The 24,339-nt window shown below is 38.0% G+C and overlaps 1 protein-coding gene across 2 annotated transcripts in view; it reads right to left on the bottom strand.

Annotated features, from left to right (window-relative positions):
• ELP3 (elongator acetyltransferase complex subunit 3) overlaps nt 1-24,339 on the bottom strand; it is a 101,044-nt gene that overhangs the window by 24,434 nt on the left and 52,271 nt on the right. For both annotated transcript variants that reach the window (XM_035022625.1, XM_035022626.1), the window contains 5 exons: nt 18,052-18,245; nt 6,812-6,902; nt 3,742-3,807; nt 2,033-2,260; nt 757-838 (listed from right to left, as the gene is read on the bottom strand). In XM_035022625.1, the coding sequence (XP_034878516.1) occupies nt 757-838; nt 2,033-2,260; nt 3,742-3,807; nt 6,812-6,902; nt 18,052-18,245 (661 nt within the window). The remainder of the gene's footprint in view (nt 1-756; nt 839-2,032; nt 2,261-3,741; nt 3,808-6,811; nt 6,903-18,051; nt 18,246-24,339) is intronic.

Here is a 24,339-nt window from a genome sequence, read left to right as displayed (position 1 = left end):
TCGGCCTTTAAGAGAGAATGTTTTCTAATGGGAGAACAAATGCTGGAGGAAAAACAACCTATATTCTGATCATGGCTTTCCCCATGTTAGCTTCTTATTGGGAACAGCAATTTTTGTAAGGATATAGTCCTAAAGTGTAGGAATGAAACGGTGTATATGTTATTTTTGCTCCATTCATACCAGAATTTCCTTTTCGTGCCGACTTCCCCAATTATCTGATGTCCTAGACAAAGTATGGGGAAACTTCCGAATAGGGGAAAGCGGTTTCCCAGAAGCAAAGTTACTGAGGGCAGTATTTAAGGAGCAAAGAACTCTACCTTTAAACAACTTGTACTGGCACCTGAGGTTCCATTTTAAGTTTCTGAACAACAATATTGGTAATGGCCATATTGGTTTACTTTTTCTTGGATCCTTATCACCAAATTTCATTTTCCCAGACAGAGTAACTGGGCACAAAGCGCAAGAGAAGAAATGACCATGACAACTAGTGGGATAGACAGATGACTGGTGTGACAGACAGCAAGGAAGACAGGATCCAGATTATTGGTCTTGCCACTCAAGAGATGGAGTGCTTCTGAAACTATGCCACCAAAACTGCTCGTAGGAATTCTGTGTTTGACCACAAGTCTTTCACTATTATATGCTGCCCAATTGTGAATAATCATAAATAGGGGCAAGAGAGGCCTGAGATCGTTTTAATTGTGATACCAAGTTAAAAATGTGAATGAATCATGAACTCTGTCTTCCCCTAGTTACCTGATATCACAGCTATTTTCCCAGATCCGTGTTCTTCTCTAGCTATTCTTTCTGCCTCCTCCATCAGCAGCATGCCAAATCCCTGGAAAGAGCAAAAGAGGGGTCAGGGAATTAAGGAAGGAAGGAAGTCATTAAGAAGGATCTGTAAAACAAAAAGGTTAATATTCAGTAGTTGCTAAAATCTGCTAAATAAGAGTGACAAAAAAAAATTATGGGGATAAGAAAAGAGAAACCATTCAATTATACCAAAAATACACTGTAGCAGACTAGGCAATAATTTTGCAACAAAAGCCATCAAAAGGTATTCTGTAGATGATGTAACCTCATCACAGGAAGGGGGCAATTGTCTCTCAACTTCCGTCTCTTTTTAAATAAGCTCTAGGCAATCTCCAGGTGATTAAGTCTGGGGTATCTAATCTTGTATCTATTAGTCACCCCTCCAATTTCTAAAAGGTTTTTGAAACCAGGCAATATTCTTAAATCACCAAGTTAGAGATTTACGCTATATCCACCATTAGTGATTTAAGCCATTTTCTGGAAACTTGAAAAAGTGAGTTATTTATTTAAGTTGTTTGTGGGGAGTGGAATAGCATTCCACTATATATCAGATTTAGCTTGCATCTATGAAGAACTTTAATATTTCACAAGTGCTTTTACATTATCATGGGCTTTGATTTCATAATACATAGTTGAATCATAAGAAATTGCTGGTATTACACCATTTCTGACTTTCAAAAATAGCAATTTCATATGGTTCAATCTAATACTATATTCTACTTGACTGAGTCTCAAATTTGTCTCTCACTCCTCCCCTCTCACACCCAAAAGGTTACAACTTGGGAGAGAAAATATCCCTGAACATAAAATATTAGCTCCTTGGTTTCTGTACTTGCCTTTCCCCCTTCCTCCTTCCTCTTTCACTGTCTCTTCCTCTGCCCCCTCCCTCCACCCATTCTTTTTCACTTTTCCTCCTTTGGGCAATTTCTTTCTCCTTCCTTCATTCCTTCCTTATGAATCTATTTTTGAGAGAGAGAGAGTGCACGTGCCTGTGAGAGTGAGCAGCGCAGGGAGGGCTGGGGGGGAGGAGGGGCAGAGGGAGAGCGAGAATCTCAAGCAGGCTCCAAGATCAGCACAGAGCCCAATGCGGGGCTCGTTCTCATGACCCTGAGATCATGACTTGAGCTGAAATCAAGTCAGATGCTTAACTGACTGAGCCACCTAGGCACCCCTGGGCAATTTCTTAATTACAGTCAAACAGAAATGGAATACAGCATACCTGATGCTGAAATTTAGTAGGATCTCGACTGCTCACAGGAACTACACTTCCATACACATGCAGCTCTCGAACTATGGAAACACCTCCAACCAATTCAAAACGGAAGGTTTCCTCTGAACACTTTCGTAATCGCAGGAGGCCAATCAATATGTCTTGATCTGGGTCTTCATATGATAAGAATGTTTCCCAGCCACCATTTGCAACATAATCTCTCCTTACCAATTCAATCTGTTTAATAAAAATTAAAAATGTTTTTAAATTAGAGAACAAAATTCACTGTTACAAGTATTTATTTAGGCTAATATACCCAATTAAGGATAAAGAATGAATAATCATGAATTATGTTTCTTTTTACTTGTCTACTCTCACATATCAATGATTAAATAAGAGTTCATGCCTTGTTCATGGAATATTATAAAAGGAAAACATATTTGAACTTCATTAACCTTGAGATTCTTGCAGAGATCTGGCTTAGTAAATGCTTCTATGTACTTAAATCTTTGATCCTCCACAAAGAGTCTCTAAGGTAAAATTACACATTATATCACATGTGTAGCTCTTGCGAGCACCACTGAGCCCCAGAACAGTCAGGTGGCTCAACAGTTTCATTTCCTGGCCTTTACCTCTTCCATTAAAACCTGCTTTTGGGGGAAAAAAATGTGTTATTGATCACTTGTTTCTTGATGAGATTTTAAGAAAGTATGGCATCCCTTTAAAGGGATGAGCCCTTTAAAACATTCTGCCTAGTTAGTTACAAAATTAAAACATTAAAGAAAATCAAGCACTGGAAAGTAGCTTTTGGGGGAAGCTCTTGTGGTAGCAATCTACATAGGCTTTTGACTCACTCATTGTTCAAGTGGCCCTTGAATTTTGCATCTATATAAGCAATATGTAACAGTATGCACAGAGAAACCTACATATGGTCACACCCAGACACATTCCAAAAACAGGCAGATAGTACGAGTAGTGAGGTGAACAATTCAGACTAATGCTTATGTTTCTTCTCAAACTTAATGTTTGCTAACTAACTGGATTGCAAATGAATTTGGAAAAACTATTAACTGTGTTTGGGTCTACTTTTTTCCTCAAAAGGTCCCAAATGTTAAAAATATCAATGCAGGTGTCATCTAGTCTTTCTCAAATGGGGTTCCACAAGAGAGTTAACTCCCACAGGAAATGTGGCACATAGCTAGGCATTATAGGTATATAGGAGAGAAGTTAGCTCTCTGTACAAACAATAAATACTTTTGGGCATTACACTTAAGTTTTGTGGAACCCCTGTTGATAAGGGCCCATCTATTGATTTGACTACCACCAATGGTGTAGAATTTAATAGTTGTACATGCAGAAATAAACATCACATCCAGCTCTACCTGAAGGTAACCACTATGTCACTTGTGACCGGTGGCTGATACCATATTGGATGGCGCAGATTATAGAACATTTCCAACCCTGCAGAAAATTCTGGTGGATTGTGCTGATCCAGAATGAAGCTCAGACTTGGTTTTCCTAGCCTGGCTCTTCTACAATTCACCCACCCTCATATTTGCCTTTCCTGTCTTGACATCCATATCTGATCGTCAATTACACATTGCTTAGTTTACTTATTAACTTCTAGGGATCAGTCCTGTTGGTTAGAAAGTGTGGGTCCAGCCTTGCCAAATATTTATGAACAGGACCCAAACTCTCTATAAAATGAAGAAACTAACCTGGTATGGCCGTACTTTGTGATGAATTTCCTGGATTCCAACCTCTCTGGTTCTTACATCTCGACACTGCCAAAAAAGGTGGAGGAGAGGGGCAAATACAAAACTGGTAACTAATTCAATTTTTATTCACATCTTTCCACCAAACCCTGGGCTCAAAATTAAGTTTGGACATAATTTACAATGAGAGAAAAACAACTAAATTTAAAAATAAAACCATCTTTAATAAATCTGAGGATGGGGGAAATAAAGTATAAAGTTAGTACAGTAATGCTTTAAAAACAAGCTTAGAATTCTGAGATCAATATATAATACTCAAAGTAAATAACATAGGTGCTAAAATCTGAAAATAGTTTTACCCAGGGGATATAACTGTACCTGAATGTACAATCCAAAACTACGTCTTCACCATCACCATGTTTGTATCATTTTAAAATGTCAAAAAAAGGGATGCTCAAAGACAGCTGTGCTTTTTTTTTTTTTTTTTGCAGAGAAGGGCATTGTGGAAGAAAGGATGGGAGAAACGATGGGAGGAAGGAAGGGAGGAAAAAAGGAAGAAAAGAAGGAACCCAGAGCTATTTATTATACAGTCTGAACCACAGTCACGAGAGCATCACTAGGAGGCACAGAGCTGCCTGCAGATGATACACATGCAATGCCTGGTCTCTGCAAGGCCAAGCTCATGTGATGAGACTCTCACTTCTATTCCACAACCCAGTGTGCATACTACATAGCCTGGCATTTATAATTACAAAGTCCTTACAGTATTCCATTATATGTCCTATGGTCTATTTTCCCCTACAGAATAAACTGTAAAAATCATTGTCAGGATTCTAACATTTTCTACCTGTGAGAAAAGATCATCCTAGGAAATGTGATGATGTCATGCAAGCTATATTACTAAAATAGCATATTTATGAAGTACTGTTATATACGTATAGAATTCCATGAGAAAAATAAGAGCTCGTTATTCAGCTCTGTAAAAACAAAGCTATTTCCATGTCCCAGGAGCCAGTCCAAGATAATGCCTTGCTGATGTGGATTCTATGAACTCAAAAATTAATATAGCAAACAAAGATCACAAGTCTCTGTAATTACAAATCTATTACATTTAGATGTTGTCTTTTATTTATTTATTTAAAAGATTTTATTTATTTATTTGACAGAGAGATACACAGCGAGAGAGGGAACACAAGCAGAGAGAGTGGGAAAGGGAGAAGCAGGCTTCCTGCTGAGCAGGGAGCCTGATGTGGGACTCGATCCCAGGACCCTGGGACCATGACCTGAGCCGAAGGCAGATGTTTAACTACTGAGCCACCTGGGTGCCCTTGATGTTGTCTTTTAGCTAGAGCAGTTCTATATAGTAGTTTGCATGTGAACAGGCCATAGTTACATGCTTTTAATGAACACCTGCATGCCTTTGGGAGGGGGGCTATGAGATAATGCCTTTTTTGGCAGGGGGAGGGTCAGACGGAGAGGGTGAGGGTGAGAGAATCCCAAGCAGACTCCATGCCCAGCATATAAGCCTGGCATGGGGCCTGATCCCAAAGCCCTGAGATCACAGGCCAAGCCAAAACCAAGAATCAGAAACTTAACTGAGCCACTCAGGTGCCAGGAGAATGTTTTTTAAAAAGCAGAGATTGGTGTGTGCTTATATTCTGATAAGACATTGCCTATGTGAACTAGATGTCTTTGGGCTATCACTGATTTTCAGTCTTCCCAGTTTAAGAGAGGCTATCAAGGTTTAAAAGGGATACTGGGTTAAAGATGATAGCTAGATGATGAGATTATCAGGATAACCAGGCCAGGTCAGTCACTTTGGCTGTGGTATTCTCAGAGAACAGAGGAGCTGGAAGATAAGGGCAGCTGGAAACTGGGAAGCAGAACAGGCATACAGTCTTGTTTGGTGCTTGCTATTAATTACTACAAATAACATTTGCTATTTTTCTAGAACTTAAAATTTTTTTTTTTAAAGAATAAGCCAATCATGTTCACAAACTCTTCTTTGGACAAACAATTTTCTGAAAAGTTTTCTCCATAATAATTTGACTGAAAGAATAAAATGTCTTGGGCAAGTCCACAAACATGATATGCAATCCTCAAGACGATGTCTCTCAAAGTGTGGTCCATGTTTCGATTGTGCATGAGAATATCCCACAGCTCCATCCCAGACCTGGTAAAACAAATTGCTGAAGGCAGAGCCCAGGAATCAATGCTCAGGCCATGACCCCCACTCCTGGCTTTTTCTCTTTAGCAGCTCTAAGGAGTTTCTAGGGCTCTGTGAATTTATGCCATAATCACCTTACTGTGATTTAAGAGTTATCTGCAGAGACTGTCACAGATTCCTGAGCTCTTTTGTAACTTTCAGGGTCAGTAGAACGATGTTTAATAAATATCTGCAGAAGAAGTAAGTACCTGAACAAACATGGGGGTGGAGTGGGGCAAGGCACACTGGACTATGTGGGCAACAGCACTGTTTGGTAATCATTTTACACAGTAGTAAACCTTGTTTCTTCAAATGTACACTCATACAGTCTATCACCACTAGTCAAGAATCGAACACCCAGGGGTGTTCAGTCGGTTAAGCGGCTGCCCTTGGCTCAGGTCATGATCCTGGGGTCCTGGGATCGAGCCCCACGTCCGGCTCCCTGCTCAGTGGAGAGCCTGCTTCTCCCTCTCCCTCTGCCTGCCACTCTGCCTGCTTGTGCTATCTCTCTGTCAAATAAATAAATAAAATCTTTAAAAAAAAAAAAATTGAACACCCAATACTTCAAAAGAAAGAAAAAAAGAAATACTTCAAAATTTAAAAAAGAGAGTTGAGCACACATAGTTGGCATCTGAGCAGGTGAAAAAGCAATCCTTAAATCAGCAAACCTACACCCCTTTGGAAGAAAGCAGAGGGGTGTAAGGGATAAGATGCAGCCTTTGCAAGCACTAATTTCAACTTCATGTTACAGAGTAAGAATGCCTTCATATGAAACTTTTTGACCAAACTTGTGAGTCTGTATGTATGTATCAAAGTGTTTTGTGTTTCAGATTACTTTGATCTTAACGGTTAAGGTCAGACTCTTACCTGTATTCCAAGGTCCTTCATTCTTGCAAATGCCAGCTCTCTCAAATTACCATGCTCTACTCCTGAACTGACTAAGGGCATTGGAATATCTCTGCAAAAGAAAAACATCAGCTGTTGTAAAATATAAATAATTCTCTACAGCAGTAAGGCAGGGATATTAAATAAAAAAAGGAAACAAAAACCTACAAAGCAGATCAGAAAAGCAGAATATTCTAAACAGGAAGCAAGGTTCAGAGCTTCTCTGTCCCTCTTTTCCCATCCATGAAATCATAATATTCACCTACCACTCAGGGTTTTTGTGAGAAACACCCGATGAAAATCACTTTATAAGATCACAAAGTGTAAAACAAATGTCTGATAACCATCAGTAATGATTTTTGGCTGAAGAGATATATTTGCACTCAGCAAAACAAGAAATACAACTGTCTTTTTAAATATCCGATTTGTTTAAAGAGGAGAAGTAACAATTATTATCAATGCACTTCTTTATTAACAAAGCTTATAAACACTTGCCCATACAGTTGCTGAATGACAAGTAACCAGGAAGCTCAAAAGCCTGGCTCAGCCAACAACTGGACTCGAAGAATACTCCCTCACCTCTCCCAGTTTCCTAGAAATCTAAATTAGAAGTGACTCTGCATTAGAAGATTAACAGCTTGCCTAAAGATAAGAGGAGATAAATTTTATTTCCTGGCATTAATACAGCATAAAGTGCCAGGCACCAAGGAGATTTCAATCAAAATTTGAAATTATGAGCTTTATTTTAGTAGTCCCCAACACCCTCTTCTAGACAAAAATCAGCATCTGAAGATAAAAGTTAAAAAAAATCTGAATATGCTTAGCACATCTGTTTCCTATTCAAAGACAAGTCCCCAATTTGTTCTAATATTTGGTTGATTAGAAGAAAGATTTGAAGAATACACCAAATATCTTTTCTTCTCATTTGCTTTTGAATCAACTTGAATCTTTTTCTTCTCTTTTTACTTATCCCTCCAAATGTTAAGTATATACAATTAGCTAATTCACCCATTTGATTCTAGTAAGATATTTCTCACTCACTCAAAAGTATCAAAAGCCAATCAATTAGCATTAAAAGCTATACACGTGAATCTATTAGGCTCTGGAAGCCAGTTGAGTTTCCATTAGACATTACATAAAGCAATGATAAGCCAAAATTCTTTAAGACAATGACACACCAGCGAGTTAAGAGTGAGGGTGATATTAAATAATATATTTTAGAGTGATTAGTTAATATATATGGTTTACTTACAGTTTTTAGTAAAAAAAAAATTAACTTTCTATCTTTGGAACTACAATTTCTTAAAATCAAATATATTTTAAATCAGCAGGGGCGCCTGGGTGGTGCAGTCGTTTAAGCAGCCGACTCTTGGTTTCAGCTCAGGTCATGATCTCAGGGTTGTGAGACTGAGCCCTGCATGGGGCTCCGTGCTGAGCGAGCAGTCTGCTGTGACTCTCTCTCCCTCTCCCTCTGCCCCTCCCTGTCATGCTCTCTCTCAAAAAAAATAATCTTAAAAAAAAATAAATTAGTAATCAAATGCAACTAAATGAAGGTTATTGAAGTAAAAAAAATATGGTTTATTTTGGCAAGGAATGTGCAAATATACTGTTTTAAATATTTTACTGTTTCATATTATATAAGCCAAAGTTCAAGTCTTCTAAATGCCCTTTTTTACCCTGAAACATTTTTTTAAGGTTTTATTTGAGAGAGAGAGAGAGAGCGTGTGCGCAAAAGGTGGCGGAGGGGCAGAGGGAGAGGTTAGAAGCAGATTCCCCACTCAGCTCAGAGCCTGATGTGGGGCTCTGGGGCTTGATCTCAGGACCCTGAGATCATGACCCGAGCTGCAGTCAGATGCTTAACCAACTGAGCCACCCAGGCGCCCCATTTACTCTGAAATATTTTATAAATAACTCACAAATACATGTATTTTCATGACTTACAGGTAAAATTTAAAATCCTGTTATACATGACATTAATCTGATAAAATCATTGGCAATCACTGTTAGTACCCATTAAATGACAGATACATTTGATTCTTGTTATTCACTGTGCTTAAATTCTATAAAGGTGCCATGAGCACTGTATTAGCAATTGCTCAAACACTGCCCCTACAGAAAATGCAGGGTTAGGTTTCTGTGAGACTCAGTCACATTTTCTTCAACTGATCAATACATAACCCTGTTTTATTTTATTTCTGTGTAAAGATACTTTATTTAACATATATCTGATTCATTAACCTAATACTTGTGGCTAGCAGCAGTATAATTCATGCCTTAATGAAGGTCATCTAATATTTATTTTCTTCAGAAGGCTTATTACAGCTTTCTTGTGCTTAGGAATGCTAGACAGCAATTCAGCATTATGCTTGGGGCCATTTTAAACAGCAAAATCAACACAAAGCACAAAAATGGGGAAAATGGGTAATTTAGTAGATTGCAAAAAGGACACCTGTTTACACAGTATCAGAACAAATCTTGTTCCTCATCAACCCTGCAACTACTAGTCTAACATGCAATGATGACTCGGGTTTCACCATCCCTATTATGACTGTCAAACTGGTGATTATCTATCATCCCTTCTACATTTATTAGCTGGGCTTGTACTGCAAGGAAGAACTTTCTCTTCTGCATTTACTTATTCACCTATGAACTCATGGATTCCTTTTTTATTCAAAGAGTTGTAATCTGATGCTAATGTTTTTTATTTTGTTGCTTAAATTAGATTTGGCCCGTGGGTATGTATTCAGGCTGGTTTCTGGGTCCTTTTGACATGTCCTCATTCTTTGAATATTTCCTGACTTTCTAGAACAACAAGATGTTCCAGGTTTATTTTGTATGTTTGCTGCTCCAGCCCTGGAACTGGCCATTTTTCCAAGCAGCCCTCATTTCTTTTAGTGAGGAATGGTATTTAAAAATCAAGATCTGGGCACTCACTGTGCTCACTGCTACTGAGTGTCATTGCCTCCAGATTCTCTCAGTGTAAACAACCAAGAAATTTACGTATATACATACATATCTGTATGTGCATATAGGCATTCACATATGCACACACATAAACGTACATCTGTAACTTTTCTATATGTAAATTTTAAAAACCCACGAGTTCATACTGATAGTTATAATTCTAATCCAGTGTTCAATTTTCCACCTTTCATTATTTATAAATCCCTTCAGACAATGAGAAATCTGGCTCTTTTATCTTTATTATATTGACTTATTTGCTAAATCAAATAGTTTATTTGCTCCATGTAACCAATTTCCTAACTACTCAAGCTGCCATCGCTGCACTCTCTACCCTTACTCTCCATTTCTTCAGATGACAGATATGCTGTGGTCAATGCGTCCATGGCATTGCCTCCATCGGTGATGGGAAGGAGAGGTGGGGAGGGGAAGGAGAGATGGGGAGGGAAAGGAAGAACGGGCTCTCTACAAATATTTCTAATAATGAACCAGTACTTTTAAAAGACTAAAATTTTCAAATGAAGTAAACTCTCTAAGGGACTGGTTTTATCATATAGTGTTGTTAAGCAGAATTATATGACCGAAATAATTAACAAGAGGGCTGGCTAATAATTGGTGGGGCCTAGTACAATGACAACAGCCTCTTGTTATGAAACTATTAGTAATTTCAAGATGGTGAAAGCAAAGCATTAAGCCAAGTTCAAGGCCTTATGAGACTACACAGGTCACATGTCCCAGAAGCTAGCTCTAATTACCATGAAGCACAAGTCAGAGAGGACCTGATAATAGAGGGATTTATGATGCTGCTGACAATTCATAAATATCCTTAAATTTATGTCTATCACTACAAAAATGCAACATGGTTTTTTTTTTTTTTAAAGATTTTATTTATTCATTTGAGAGAGAGAGTGCACATGCACAAGTGAGCACGAGCTGGTGTGGAGGGGCAGAGGGAGAGAGAGAAGCAAACGCCCTGCTGAACAGGGAGTCCCGACACGTGGGGCAACCCTGAGATCATAACCTGAGAGGAAGGCAGACGCTTAACTGACTGAGCCACCCAGACACCCACAACGTGGTTTTAATGGTCTTTGGCAGTGACGTGCTTGGAGTATACCAGATGGGAGTTCTTCCTCATTAAGGAATAGCAATGTGGCAATCTCCACTTTCAGTGACAAGGTCTTTTGCAATGAAAACAAAGGGAATTCTATATATCCTGAGCATCTTCTATGTGCAAAGTAGTCTATTAAGCAATCTGGAATATATAAAGATAAACAGATACTGTTATAGTCTTCTAGGAGCTCAAAGCCCAGGTGAGATTACTGACCATCTGAACTCCATCTAGGTAGGAGTTAAAATTATTTTTAGGTTTCTCAATTTGTTTCAATCTAGTTTTACTTTCTTGACTTGAAAAGAGATTACACTCAATAATATTTATTCACTTTTTTATTTCAGTAGGTAACATTTTAAGCTTAGAGGTGCTAATATTTGCAATTTGCTCATCAAAAACCTCTCAAAATGATGTCTAGAGCTTTTTTGGTCTGAAGGTTCTCAAGCTTCGGAAGCATGTTTTGGTTGCAAATTGGTATTCTTATTCTAATGCTTCACAGTGATTTAAATACCACGGCAAGGCAGACAGCTGTCAAAGGGCCCGCAGGCAACAGCACTTTAATGTGGCTCCATCATGTGTTTGCACAGAATTTCACATTCAATCATGCACTGCATCCTTCAGGGCCACAACAGAGAATCATCTATTAGAATACTGCTTCATAAAAGTACCCAATAAGATGTTACTGACTCAACGGTCATAAAATTAGAAGTGTAAATTATAAATTAGTAAAGAAAAGGTGGGGAAAATGTCCAATTAAAAATACCAAGTAATCTATTAGTAAAATATAGTATTAAAAAAAAGGCCAAGTATAAAACATTGTGTTTTCACTTGAAATATCTTCTCTCCTACTCTCCTTCCTCTCTCCCCTTCTAACACCTGTCTGAAAAACAATTCCTAAAATCTCCCTGTATGTTTAGATGCACCAGTCAACACTAAGTTTATTACCTGTAATTGGTAGAAGCTGTCACTAGGTGACCCTACATAGAAATAGCCAGATATCCTAAAGGCACAGAACACAAAGACACATACGATTTGCCTTTACTATGGTTTAAGACAAAAATAAACTATAATTATTAAATTACCTAGATTCAACACTCTGGAAGGAGAGTCTTCTCCCTTGCCAATGATTTCTTTATCAGTTTTCTACATTCTCAGAGTTGCTCTAAAAGTTTAAAACTGAAGCTAGAAGGAACATTGCAGAGTCAAAACCATATGATTCTCTTTGCCCAAATCAGGTTTCTCAGTTACTTAACACTGTCTAGAGACTCTGTCTTTTCCTGTACACATTTGTATATAATGTTTGAGTTACCCACTAAAACTTTCTTTAGCATCTCTATTTCAAAATTTTACCATCCAGCTATCCATACAAATTTCCTTCTAGAGGGCCAGATATACCAAATTTGAGCTTTAACCAAATATAAAATAAATAAAATATAAAATATTAAGCCAAGACGTGAAACTTTTTACCAGAACACAGCTATCAGACTGTTCTTAAGTGTTAAATGTACTATGTGAACATGGCTTTTTGTCTCCCTAGTCTTCATATTTGTCCAGAAGAATGAAGATAATTCAAAAGGCCTCTAAAAGGTAAAATTTAGATTTTCTCTGAGTTATCTCAACAAAAAGCACCATCTCCTTTATGATCCAAATTCCATGACTGGAACTTATATACAAAACAGATAACTGATTTAAGAAGAAGCACAAATAATAATCAGTTACATGAAAAAATGTTAATCTTCACTAAAAACTACAGAAATGCAAATTAAAACCCATAGGTAAATAAAAAATGTAAGCATCTGATTCTATAGAGATTGTGATAAAACCAATAACTACTTACTACTCGAAATTGGAAGCTTATCCTAATCCCTTTGGAAATCTATATCAATATACATAGCAAAACCCACAAAATTCATTTATACTCCCCTTGTTCCAGAAAGTATATTCATCATCATCAAGTAAGGTTCCCTTAGCATGAGTGATCCTTTTCCTAGATTATACTACTCTAATAGATGACTTCATCAAAAGTAAAAATGGATTTTGCTATGTACATGGATTTTAGCTGTCATTGAGGTCAGGATAGTGATAAAAAAAAAAGAAAGCTGGAAGCAACCTAAATGTCCAATATCAGGGAACAGTTTACTAAATGAGACAAATTAAAATGCTAGACTGCAGTGCTGCCATTAAAATTATAACTATGAAGATTATTCTAAGTCTTCATGAGAAATGGAACACAAAAATGCAAACAAAATATTTGCAAGTGTATAAAATGTATTGCTATGTAAAGATGTATTCCAATCATACAAGGAAATTTTTGGAAAAATAACATAAGCCTGTTATTACTGTGTATTTTGAAAGTGCTTTTAAAGTAGCTTTATAGAGAAGTTATTTTGTTCATGTAAATACAGTGCTTTATGACTAGAACTTAAGTAGAAAATACAAGTTCTGGATAGTTAGTAATATCCTACAAACTCTGTTGGAAAAAAAGTATAAAATCACATGCTCTGAAAGAAATGTATTGGGATCAACAAACGGTGGTACATAAAAACATTCTCTACCTCAGCACTGTAAAAGCCTAGGCTAGAATTTCAGTGATGATTGATAACAAAAAAACAAGTCAATATAAAATAAGTTTGAATAATTTTTTATGCGGTATATACCAAGAAAGTATGCAAATAAAAATGGCTAAAAAGCAAGTAGCAAAACATAAATCTGAACGAATTCTTATGTAGGTAGCCATAGTAATAGTTCAGTAATATTCAACGCAAAAAATAAGGTAATGTATTTGAAGGGATTCTGTCCATGCTTATTGGAAAACAAATGCTTTAAATTAGTGCATGATGAGCTACATAAAACCAAAGAATTCTAATGGAAACCTGTTTAGCAATATCATGGTTAAATTAGAAATACAAAAAATAGAAAAATAAAATAGAAAGTATCCCAAAGATTTTAATCTTTATTCTAAAAAACCTAGAAAATAATCACATCCAAAATTAAGTAAATTATCAGTCCCAAAGCATGAAAATCTGACATCACAGGTAGACTCTGGATGACTCTCTCCACCAAAGGCATTTGCTACGTTAGGAACTGAGTCATCACCATCTTGAAATAAATTCTGAGTGAGTCTGAGGACATTACTAATTCCATGTTTAAAGAGACTGTACCTCTCGTTTTACAGCACTCTGTTAAGTTTTAATTCCCCCACACATCTGTAAAGTACTAAGAGTGTCACTTCAAAATCTTAAGCCTACACCCACCTGTACCATCTGTCCTGCATAAATCTTTTAAGTGATGTATTGATAGAGAAATAGAACTGACGGTTTGGCTTCTTGGAATTAGAGCTGGGGGACACTTCTATTGCTGGATTCTCCAGAGAGAGCCCTAATGGTGTCATAATAGGAGAACTGAGAACACGGTTTCTTTCATCAGCCTCATGTTGGTTATCCATAATATTATGCCCTTCTCATCATACAACCTTTGGTTATATTAACACACATGTTCTTAATTCTTCTGGTCATGATGCCCTCACAATTCTGCTATAGAGATTATTTTGCCGCTCTTGTTTTCTCAAAGTCTTTATTTTCTTGGTGGTAGGCCAGGACAATGTCCCATGGTGATATTTCGTGGTCTATGAAATTAAGCTTTTAATGTTATAGCAATGTCTCTGTTGCTTTTGACTCACTGGTTACAGCAGTAAGAAATTTAAAACTGAAAGTGAAGGGGGAGAATGCAAATTCTTCACCTGATTGTGTGAGTTATGCCTTGTTACTTATGGTAAGAAACTATGGTGTGTATGGCTGTGAAATTTCTATCTACTCCGTGATATTTGCTGCCATTCTCTGCTGCTGGGAAGTACTATCTTCTGAGCTCTCTGGATGCCCAGTAGTGTAAGTGCCTGACATTAAGTTTTTGATTGCTGAGGCATCCATTTCAAAAGACATCCATCCTGAGTAAACATATTGCCAGCTGTCTGACACAGCAACTAGCAAAACAACCAGATAAGGATTTAGACTGCCCCTCCCCCCAACGAAGTTCCCTCTTTCAGAAAGCCCTGGGTAACCTAGATAACTGGCCCACTGAGTGGCCCCACTTCTTCCTTATCATACCCTAATTCCCACTCTTGTTCTTTAAATTAACCAATAATGAGTGAACCCACAAAACCCTAGACACTCCACCCCTGGATCCTAATAAAGGCAGAGAGGCCCAGGTTCATGCCTTTCCCCCATTCCCTTTCAAGCTCACTGTGTACCTATTGGGTTTGCTGGCTACCCTCCAGGACATTTGAGTAACAAATCTTGTTTCTCAAAGTCCCCTGATGGTTTTGCTGCAGTGTGTCCTGCAATTATAATAAGGGCTAGTCCAGCAACACTGGCCCCCATGGGGGAAATATGTGTTAGGGCTCACTATGAATAATAAGGGCCAGGTAAGTGTCTCAGGTACTCAGAGCTGATAAGATCACTATCATTAAATTAAGGTCAACACAACAGATCTGTTGTCACACTCCGCTGCTGGGAAGTAGTATCTTCACTTGTATCTAGTTGCTCAAGTCAGTTAAATGCAAATAATCTTTTTCTTTTGTCTTTGTTAATACTACTTATTGCATCTTTGTTTTCTTTTGTATTAATTTACATTTTTACAAAGTTACAGAAAAAGTCCCAAGTGCAGTACAAATAACTATTTTCCTAAATTATTTGATGGTAAATTGGGAACAAGATGTTCCAACACCCTCAGAATACTTAAAGTATTTCCTACAACAGGGATATTCTCTTACACAATCATAATACAACCATCAAAATCCGGAAATTAACACCGGTACTTTACTACTGTCTAATTCTGGACTCCACTGCAGGTTCACCAGTGTCTAAATAATGTCCTTTATAGCAAAAGGGTCCAGTCAGAACCCTGTGTTGTATTTAGGTATCATGACTTTTTAGTCTCCTTCAAAATGAAACTCTTTCCTTAATTCTTATAATTTTGAAGATTTCACACTATTTTTTAGAATATCCCTCAATTTGGGATTGTCTGCTGTTTCCTCATAATTAAATTCAGATTATGGAATTTTGGCTGAGTAACACAGAAGTGATACTGTCATACTATCATGTGGCACATAACTGACTTGTCCTGTTACTGATGATATTCACTTTGACCAGCTGCCAGTCTTCTCCACAGTCAAGTTACTTATTTCTGCTCTGTAATTAATAAGCATGTTGTAGGGAGGTATTCTGAAACAATTCGCATTATTCGCAGTAGCTATGTTCTACAAAGTTGCCATGAATGCTGAGTTAGTGAATATTAAAACACTGCTCCTAGGAGGAATACAGGGCTAGGTTCCTGTGAGCCTTTGGTCACAACATTTTCATTAACTGATCAACATATAACCTTGTTTCACATGTGTTTAACAACACCTTATATATATAATTATTGATTCAATATTGAACTCCCGGCCAACAGTGCTGTAACTCAAGGCTGAATGAAGCTTATCTAACACATCTATTTTCTCCAGAAGGCACATCATAGCTTTCTTGCACTTAGGAACACTACACAACATTTCAGTACTACCCTTAAGGGTCATTTTAAATAGTGAAATCACCAACAAACGGCAAAAAAATGCAAAAAACATGGCTTTAAACAGACTGTGAAAAAGACACACTGTATTTATTATTTATTATACATTTCTATATCTTCCTATATGTTGAAAACCATGAGTTCACACCAGTATCTCCTATTCTAAAACACCACAGGGTGCACTCTAATTTTCTTTTTCACACTTGTAATTTCCATTCCAGCTCCCATTATCCTTAATATTGTCTACTTTCCTAGATCAACGCTCTGCAAGTAACCAATCTTCCATTGCTGTCCTCTTCTCTGCACCCACTCCAGAGATATGCTCCTCACCCTGCTCAGTTCTGACATCCTGTGCCAGACCAGCCCTTGGCGAGAATGCCCTTTTTACCACATCTGGGCTGCCAGAGACCACGCCACACCACTGCCTCCTCCACAGGTGCAGCCTACATACCCGCCCTGTGGCTCCCTACTTCTGTGTGGATGGCTGTATCGTTGGAACACCTTCTAATGTCTTTTGAACTGAGTTTCAGAAGGGTTGAAAAAGAAGGGGAAGGACAATGCAAACAGTTTTGGCAGCTGAGTTTTCCTCAGTATTTAAAAGAAAAAAAACAGAAATCATATGGGCAATTTAGATCCTTAAACTGGGCCAATAATTTAAAAAAATTTAAGAAATCAAATACGTTGTGGCAGAAGTATGGTGTGTAAATATCCTTCAACTTTTAAGCAAATCCATTATTTTATATTCTTGATAATTTTCTTCATTCTGCTTATTTTCAGTACTCACTGTTTTATATTATGAGGAACACAATTTTTGTGCTCAGTGGAGTAATAATCACAGCAACTGATTGTACATGCATTTGCTAGTCACCTTTTCAAACCTTCTGTTTGTACTAGAATCTAGGCAGCTTTTGGCAAGATGGTGGAAATGTGCCTTCCTGAACAGCAAAGACAGGGATGGCTTTGTCAGGATTGTAGGTAGACAGGTAACTTTATGGTTCCTAAAATTTTTCTTCCATGTTATGTTTCTTGTAAAATAAATAAATAAACATATGTATGTATGTATGTCATGAATGCAAATGAGATCTTAGGTTTTCTCTCCGCTAGGAAAAAAGCCATTAAGATGATTTCTTTCATGCCGTCAGGAATAGGTTACTCTTTCTCCACATTTACATTAATATCTGTGAAGAATGATTATAGCTACTCTTTCTTTTTTTTCTTCAGAGGCTCTGCAACAGGGATAACAGACACATGGCTACACTTCCTCCTTCCATACTCACTACTGTATCCAGATTGAAGTAGACCTGTAAAAGGAAATTCTGGAACCAACATCATGCATATGTACCATCATAACTCCATTTCCTGGCACATGAAGCAATGGAGAGATGAATACATGAATAAATAAGATACTGGCAAAGTGGCCTGGACATGATTTCCATCTCTGTCTATGTATAGACAGCATTCCAGGTCTCATTTTTAATTAAAAAAAAAAATAAGATTCAAACCCCTCAATATTAACTCAGACTGCTCTCATTAGAAATTAAACAGACAGACTCATCACTGATTACTTCTGGCATAAAAGAGAACACACTACCTCTGCACTCGGTACACTCGAGTCCATGGAGGCACAAGAGCAAGGATCCGAGCCACCAATTCGATCAGGTCGCTAGGAGAATAACTCTTATATCTTCCTGACTTCCACAGCTCATAAAGCCCAGTTCCACGAATCACCAGAGTAGGGTAGAGTTTCAAACCATCAGGACGAAAAGCAGGGTTCTCAAAAAATTCCTGTGAATGGAGAATAGAAAATTACAACTCCATTAGTTATGTAGAGATTGATGAAGGTTCCACGGTCAAGTTTCAGTCCTGGGCCAGCTTCTCTCACATACCTACCAAGTCCTTAGACTGCCTTGATGGAACAAAATAGCAACTCATTGTTTTTACAGTCTCACTGGAGCAAAATGTGTGCATGCTGGGTTATAAAGCCCTCGTTAATCCAGCCCCTGTCTACTGCTGCAATCTCATCTCCTCACCACCTGCCTCTCTGCCTTTGCAAAGGCAATTTCCTCTGTCTGGAAAGTATATCAATTTTACTTCATCTAGCTAATCTCCAGGTCTCGGCATGAATGCCAATTCTTCAGAGAGGCCTTCCTGACCTTCAAATACAAGTTGCCTCGCTTAAAAAAAAAAAAAAAAAATTCATACTGAATTCTATATTACTGCTTTCTTAGTATCATCACACTGATAATTTATTCGATGCCCGCCTTCACCTCTAGACTGTATCCTCCTTTCATAATAGAATATGCTTAACTGTTCCAACTTTTAAAAAAGTTGTGACAGAGATCATCACTTGCCTGCAAAAACTAAAATGTTTACTATACAGCCCTTAGCAGAAAGAGTATGCCAATCCCTCTTCAGGCCAACTGGCACCATTCCTAACCTGGGATACACACTATCTGTTATCTAGACACTGAGAAATACATCTAATTTATCTACTTTGACATAGTCATTTCCTGTACTATATCATCTCAGCTGGCTTTATTTGGGATAAAGCAAGGAGACACCAGGCATTATCCTTTCCATGACTTTGCACTGCTCATTTGCTCTTACTTTAGCACAGTGCGTGGTAGAGGAATGAGGTGGACTCAGTTTCCTCTCACCCCACCCTGGCATTAGTACCTAGAGAGCCAGCTGTACTACATCGTGACTATAACAATGCTTTTTATCTTGTGCTCCATTATTCTTGTAGAGCTTTCCAAAGCTTAACTTGCTTTTCAAAGAAATGTAACTACAGACTTTTCGATCTCTCTCATTGATTTCTGTCATATTCTTAAATGCTGTATTCTTTGTGCATCATTTGGTCTTAGGGATATTCTTCTGTAATTGCATGTGATTTTCCCTGTAACATTTATATATTAATGATTCATTAGGCCTTTATAAGTATTCTATAGCCACCCAAAAGAACACATATGGCAAGTCATTCTGTACCTAGTCTGAATCCATAATGGAATATGGGATTTCAGAAAAGTAGTTCAAGGGCTTATATGATAAATTTAGAAGATAGTTGGGTTGGTAAGAATGATGATAGATGAAATTGGTTCTGGACTTCTGGTTAAACATGGAGAATTGAAACGTGTGTTTCCTTCCTTTCCCTCCAAAATCACTGTAATATAAGAGATGAACTTTTAAAAAAGTATAAACCCAGAAGAACAAAAAGAACATCAGAGGAAATCAGTTGGGTGTTAGAGGACAGGACCAGTGATGGTAATAAATTTTTGGAAGACAGAAAATGGATGAAGATTGGTAAATGACTTTGCAAGTAAATAAAACTGTAAACAAAGTATCTGCAAAAGTGGATACCCATGAAAGTCCAGCTCAGTCACACTAGAGTCCCAGAAAAGCTCATGGGTCAAAAGTACCATTAACCAGGCAGGATGGAAGAAATCACAGGATTTCTTCTGTCTGAACATGGAGGGATTTATCCCTTATTCCTTTGGCCTGCCTACAGGTAGTCACCTGCCCATTTGTTCCCTGGAGAAACTGCTGGATTCTGAGATTCCAGGTACAAAGGAAGGCCTAGGTGAGGATAAAGGCTGAAGACAGAGAGATTAAGTGAAAGCCAGCACACTCACTGGTGGATTCCCTGCCTTGCTCCCTGGATACCAGCAGTCAATTTTCTGTGACCTACTCATACCAGCCACCCCCAAGCAGGAAGTTGGAGAGTTCATCTCTGGATTAATCAAATGGCCCTAAATAAGAGTTCAAGATACTGACATTTGAGAATCCCCTAAAGAAAAGGAGAGCTGGGGCACATCTGGCTGGCTCAGTTGGAGAGCATGTGACTCTTGATCTTGGGGTTGTGAGTTCAAGCCCTATGGTTGGGTGTAGATTACTGAAAAATAAAATCTTAAAAAATATAAATAAAATAAAACCTTAAAAAAAGAAAAGGAGAGATTATATGAATATCCTTCAATGAGGTATCCCAGCAGCTAGCTACCTAGACCTTGCAATCTGTTCTTTCAGCCCCTTACTTTTATTTTTTAATTTTAATTTTTTTAAGGGGGGTTGGGTGGAGCAGAGGGAGAGGGAAAGAAAGCCTCTTAAGCAGGCTCCATGCCCAGCACGGAGCATGACACGGGGCTTAATCTCACAACCTGAGATCATGACCTGAGACAAAATCAAGAGTTGGACGCTTAACTGACTAAGCTACCCAGCCCCCCCCGTCCCTTACTTTTAAAGTATGACCATTTGGCTAAGGATCACCAGAAGCTTGGAGGAAGCCTAAAAAATAAAGGGCAGAACAAAACAAAAAGAAAAAAAAGTAACTTGGAGGAAAGATGCATTGCATAAAGGAAAATGAAACTTAAAAAACCCTATAATTCCTTCAGAGAGAGAAGATCTATTACATCTATTAAACAAGAACAAGATGCTAGAGAAAAACAACCAGAAGGTAAGAAAGAACTCTTGAAAATCAAAGCTATAACAAAAATAATAACACTTAACAGAAAAGTTGAAAGATAAACATGAGAATAGAAGAAAGCAGGAAAAAAAGGACAAATAGGTAAAAAATATAAAAAAGACGAACCTGGGAGATCCAACATTTACTTAATAGGAGTTTTAGAAAGAGAACATAGAGGGCACCTGGGTGGCTCAGTTGGTTGAGCGACTGCCTTCGGCTCAGGTCACGATCCTGGAGTCCCTGGATCGAGTCCTGCATCGGGCTCCCTGCTCGGCGAGGAGCCTGCTTCTCCCTCTAACCCTCCCCCCTCTCATGTACTCTCTCTCTCTCATTCTCGCTCTCTCAAATAAATAAATAAATCTTTAAAAAAAAAAAAGAAAGAGAACATAGAAAATGAAAGGGGAAAATTATCCAGTGGTTCAAGGAAATTTCCCAGATGACAGATCCTTCAAAAATCTAGCACAATTAGTTAAAAACCTCTTGCCAAGATACAGCACTGTGAAATTTCACAACATATGGGATAAAGACAATTTTCTAAAATATTCCAGAGTTAACAAAACACCCAGGTTACATAGATCATAGGATTAAAGAATAAGGAATAAAAACAAAATTGTGCTCTTAACAGCAATGCTAAAAGCTACAAGGCAATGGTGCAATGCCTTAAAAAAATGTTTTTACACAATTCTGTAAGTGTGAAGGTTGCATAGAGCCATTTTTTCGAGCACACCAAAGCCTTACTTTCTATGATGAATATTTCCTAAGGAAACTGGTGGAAAATGTGTTTTAGTAAAGTCAAGGAATAAACAAATAAAAAGGGTTAACTTGGAAACCAGAAAACAAAGAATCCAATCCAGGAGATTGGTGAAGAGAAGTGTCCAGGAGGACAGTTGTGAACCAGGCACAGAGAACTGCCAGTCTAGTCTGGAGTTGGAGGACAAGACATCCATGAGTCATGTCACTAGCCTAAAAAAGGAACTGAGAGAATATCTGATTAATTAGGCCACTGGTAGAGAGGCCTTAACATTGAGTGGGTGGGTACCCTTGAAAGTTACAGGTGCATAGAAAACTAAGCAAATTAAAAAAAAAGACAGTTATTAATTCTAGAAAAAACCCAAAATGTTATTCAAGAAAAGAATGTTAGTATATTACTTGGCTCTATGTCAGTAATAATTTATGTAAAAACTGTAATGTAAACATTGACTACTAATGTAGCTAAAATAGTGATGTAACAATATTGGGAGAATGGGAGCAGAGTTTAGAAGAATTAACTTTTCATCTACAGTAAGACAAGAGAATCTATCCAAAATCATCAGGAAAAAGCAATCCAAGCATGGTAGTAAGAAATATAGAGGGGTAAATACCCAGAAAAAAACTCCAGCTACAACAGTTGAAAGTGGCAGAGGACTACTACTGTGTTTTGATATGATCTCTCTAGGATGTACTGAATTTTCAAGTAATATTTAATAGTGATTTTATTATTTAACAACTTTTATATTGTAAAGATAAAAAATTAATCTGATAAACATCAGTCTGGTGCAATGCGAATGGAACATCAGAAGGGAAGAGGGCTGGTGGCTGGGTGATTTAGTTGAGAAGCTGTCTAACTGTGTAGGTGAGCTGATGAAAGTATGAACTGAAGTTGTGGCAGCGGGGACCGAGAGGAGGGGAGCTCTGAAGGACAGGCAGAGGGAGTTACTGACAACCTCCTGTGGAGTTAGATTCAAGGTATGAAGGGATAGTCACAGCAGCAAAGATTTACTGAGCACTCACTACATGCCAGGCATGTTTCTAAGTGTGTTACATCCATTTTCTCAGCTAATCTTCATAATAGGGAGATACTATCATTAACCTCATTTTTGAGATGAGGAAACTGGGGAACAAAGCAGTCAAACAGTCTGTTACTAAGTACTGGGGGCCAGGATCCAAACTAGGCGGTCTGGCTCCAGAGTCCACATATTCTCTACTTGCTCCTGAAGGACTCCTGAATTTCTGGCTAGGGAGAATATGTGGATGAAGAGGCCACCAAGCATGACAGGAAAAAAAAAGAGGAAGAGACGGCTGGGGGAAAGGATAAATATGTCCAAACTGGACATACCAAGTTCTAACTACATGTAAGACATCTAGTGCTAGTTGCAGAGTATTAAGTCTGCAAGACTGGTCTGAAGAGCCTAAGGCTTCAGGCTGGAGAGAAAATGAGACTTACCGAAGTGTAAGTGGTCAAGTTAGAATAGAAGAAAGGCAAGCAGACAGAAGAGAGCAAAAGACAGAACCTACATTTCAGTGGTGGGAAGAAAAAGAAGACAGAGCAGAAAAGAAAGAGTCCTGGAGGTAAGAAGGGAGCCAGGAGACAGAAGAGTCACAAAAGCCAGGAGGGTGAGAATCCCAAAACGGAGACAGTCTTTAACAACAACAAATGCTAAGACTGAATAACATGACAGCAGAGAAGTATCCTTTGCATCTGGAGATTAGGAAGTCTTCTACAACATTCGAGAGAAGAGTTTCAGTGAAGGGTGGGAGCCCAACTGCAGTCGGTTTGAGGAATGAAGGGGAGGGAGAAGCAGAGACACTGGAGCGTTTGTAACATGATCTGTCTGGGTGCACTCAAGGAAAAGGAAAGGAAGGTATTGCTGTCTTTCACTGTAGGTTTTTCGGTACAATTTGACTTTTAAAATTATGCATGTATTCCTTTGATTCGAACAAAAAATAACTAAAAGTAGAATGAGGTTTAAAGTTTTGTTAAGATTCAACTTGACTTGTATTTCAACGTCATTCAGGTCATGAATAGTCATTCATAGTCAAACTTCCCTTCACCTAAAAAAGTTACCACAGAAAGGTGCCATGGAAAGGGTGCTTACCTAAGAGCTTGGGTTCTACCTGAGATGCACCACTGACTTGACTAGTTACGTAATCTCATCAGGCCGGCTTCCTCAATTGAAGAGACTACAACAGGTGGTCTTTTCTGATAGAATGCTACAGTGACTTGTTTCCTATGCCACTATCTTCATAACAAGCCTTTATATTAAAAACAAGTAACAACAAATACCGCTAGCCATCCCTGCCAAACAGTAGTAACTCAATCACACTGGCTCAGTGGGGGGAAAAAAAGAACTTGTATCAGATGTTAATAGACTTTGAAAGACTTCTGGTAACTGACAGGAGATTCTGAAGAGAAATAAATGTTCTTCAAGCATTTTCAGCAATCTTAGCTTGGATATTCAAGAGCAGTCTAATTTTTAAAGGAATAAAACACCAAAACAGCTAAAAGTTACTTTGAGTAATAAATAAGTCCTATCTGAGGATAGCTGGAAAGGGTGAAGTTAATGCTTTCAGGATAAATTCCCGAATTTCCACCACAACAAGGACTTCCAGCTTTGTAAGAAAAAAGGAAGCTTCATTTTTGAGTTCCCGGAAAATATAAGCAAA

This window comes from Mirounga leonina, unplaced genomic scaffold (genome assembly GCF_011800145.1).
Source record: "Mirounga leonina isolate KUSES-001 unplaced genomic scaffold, KU_Mleo_1.0 Mir_176, whole genome shotgun sequence".
NCBI lineage: Eukaryota > Metazoa > Chordata > Mammalia > Carnivora > Phocidae > Mirounga > Mirounga leonina.
The sequence above is the reverse complement of the archived record's forward strand: the minus strand, read 5'-3'. Positions and strand labels throughout refer to the sequence as shown.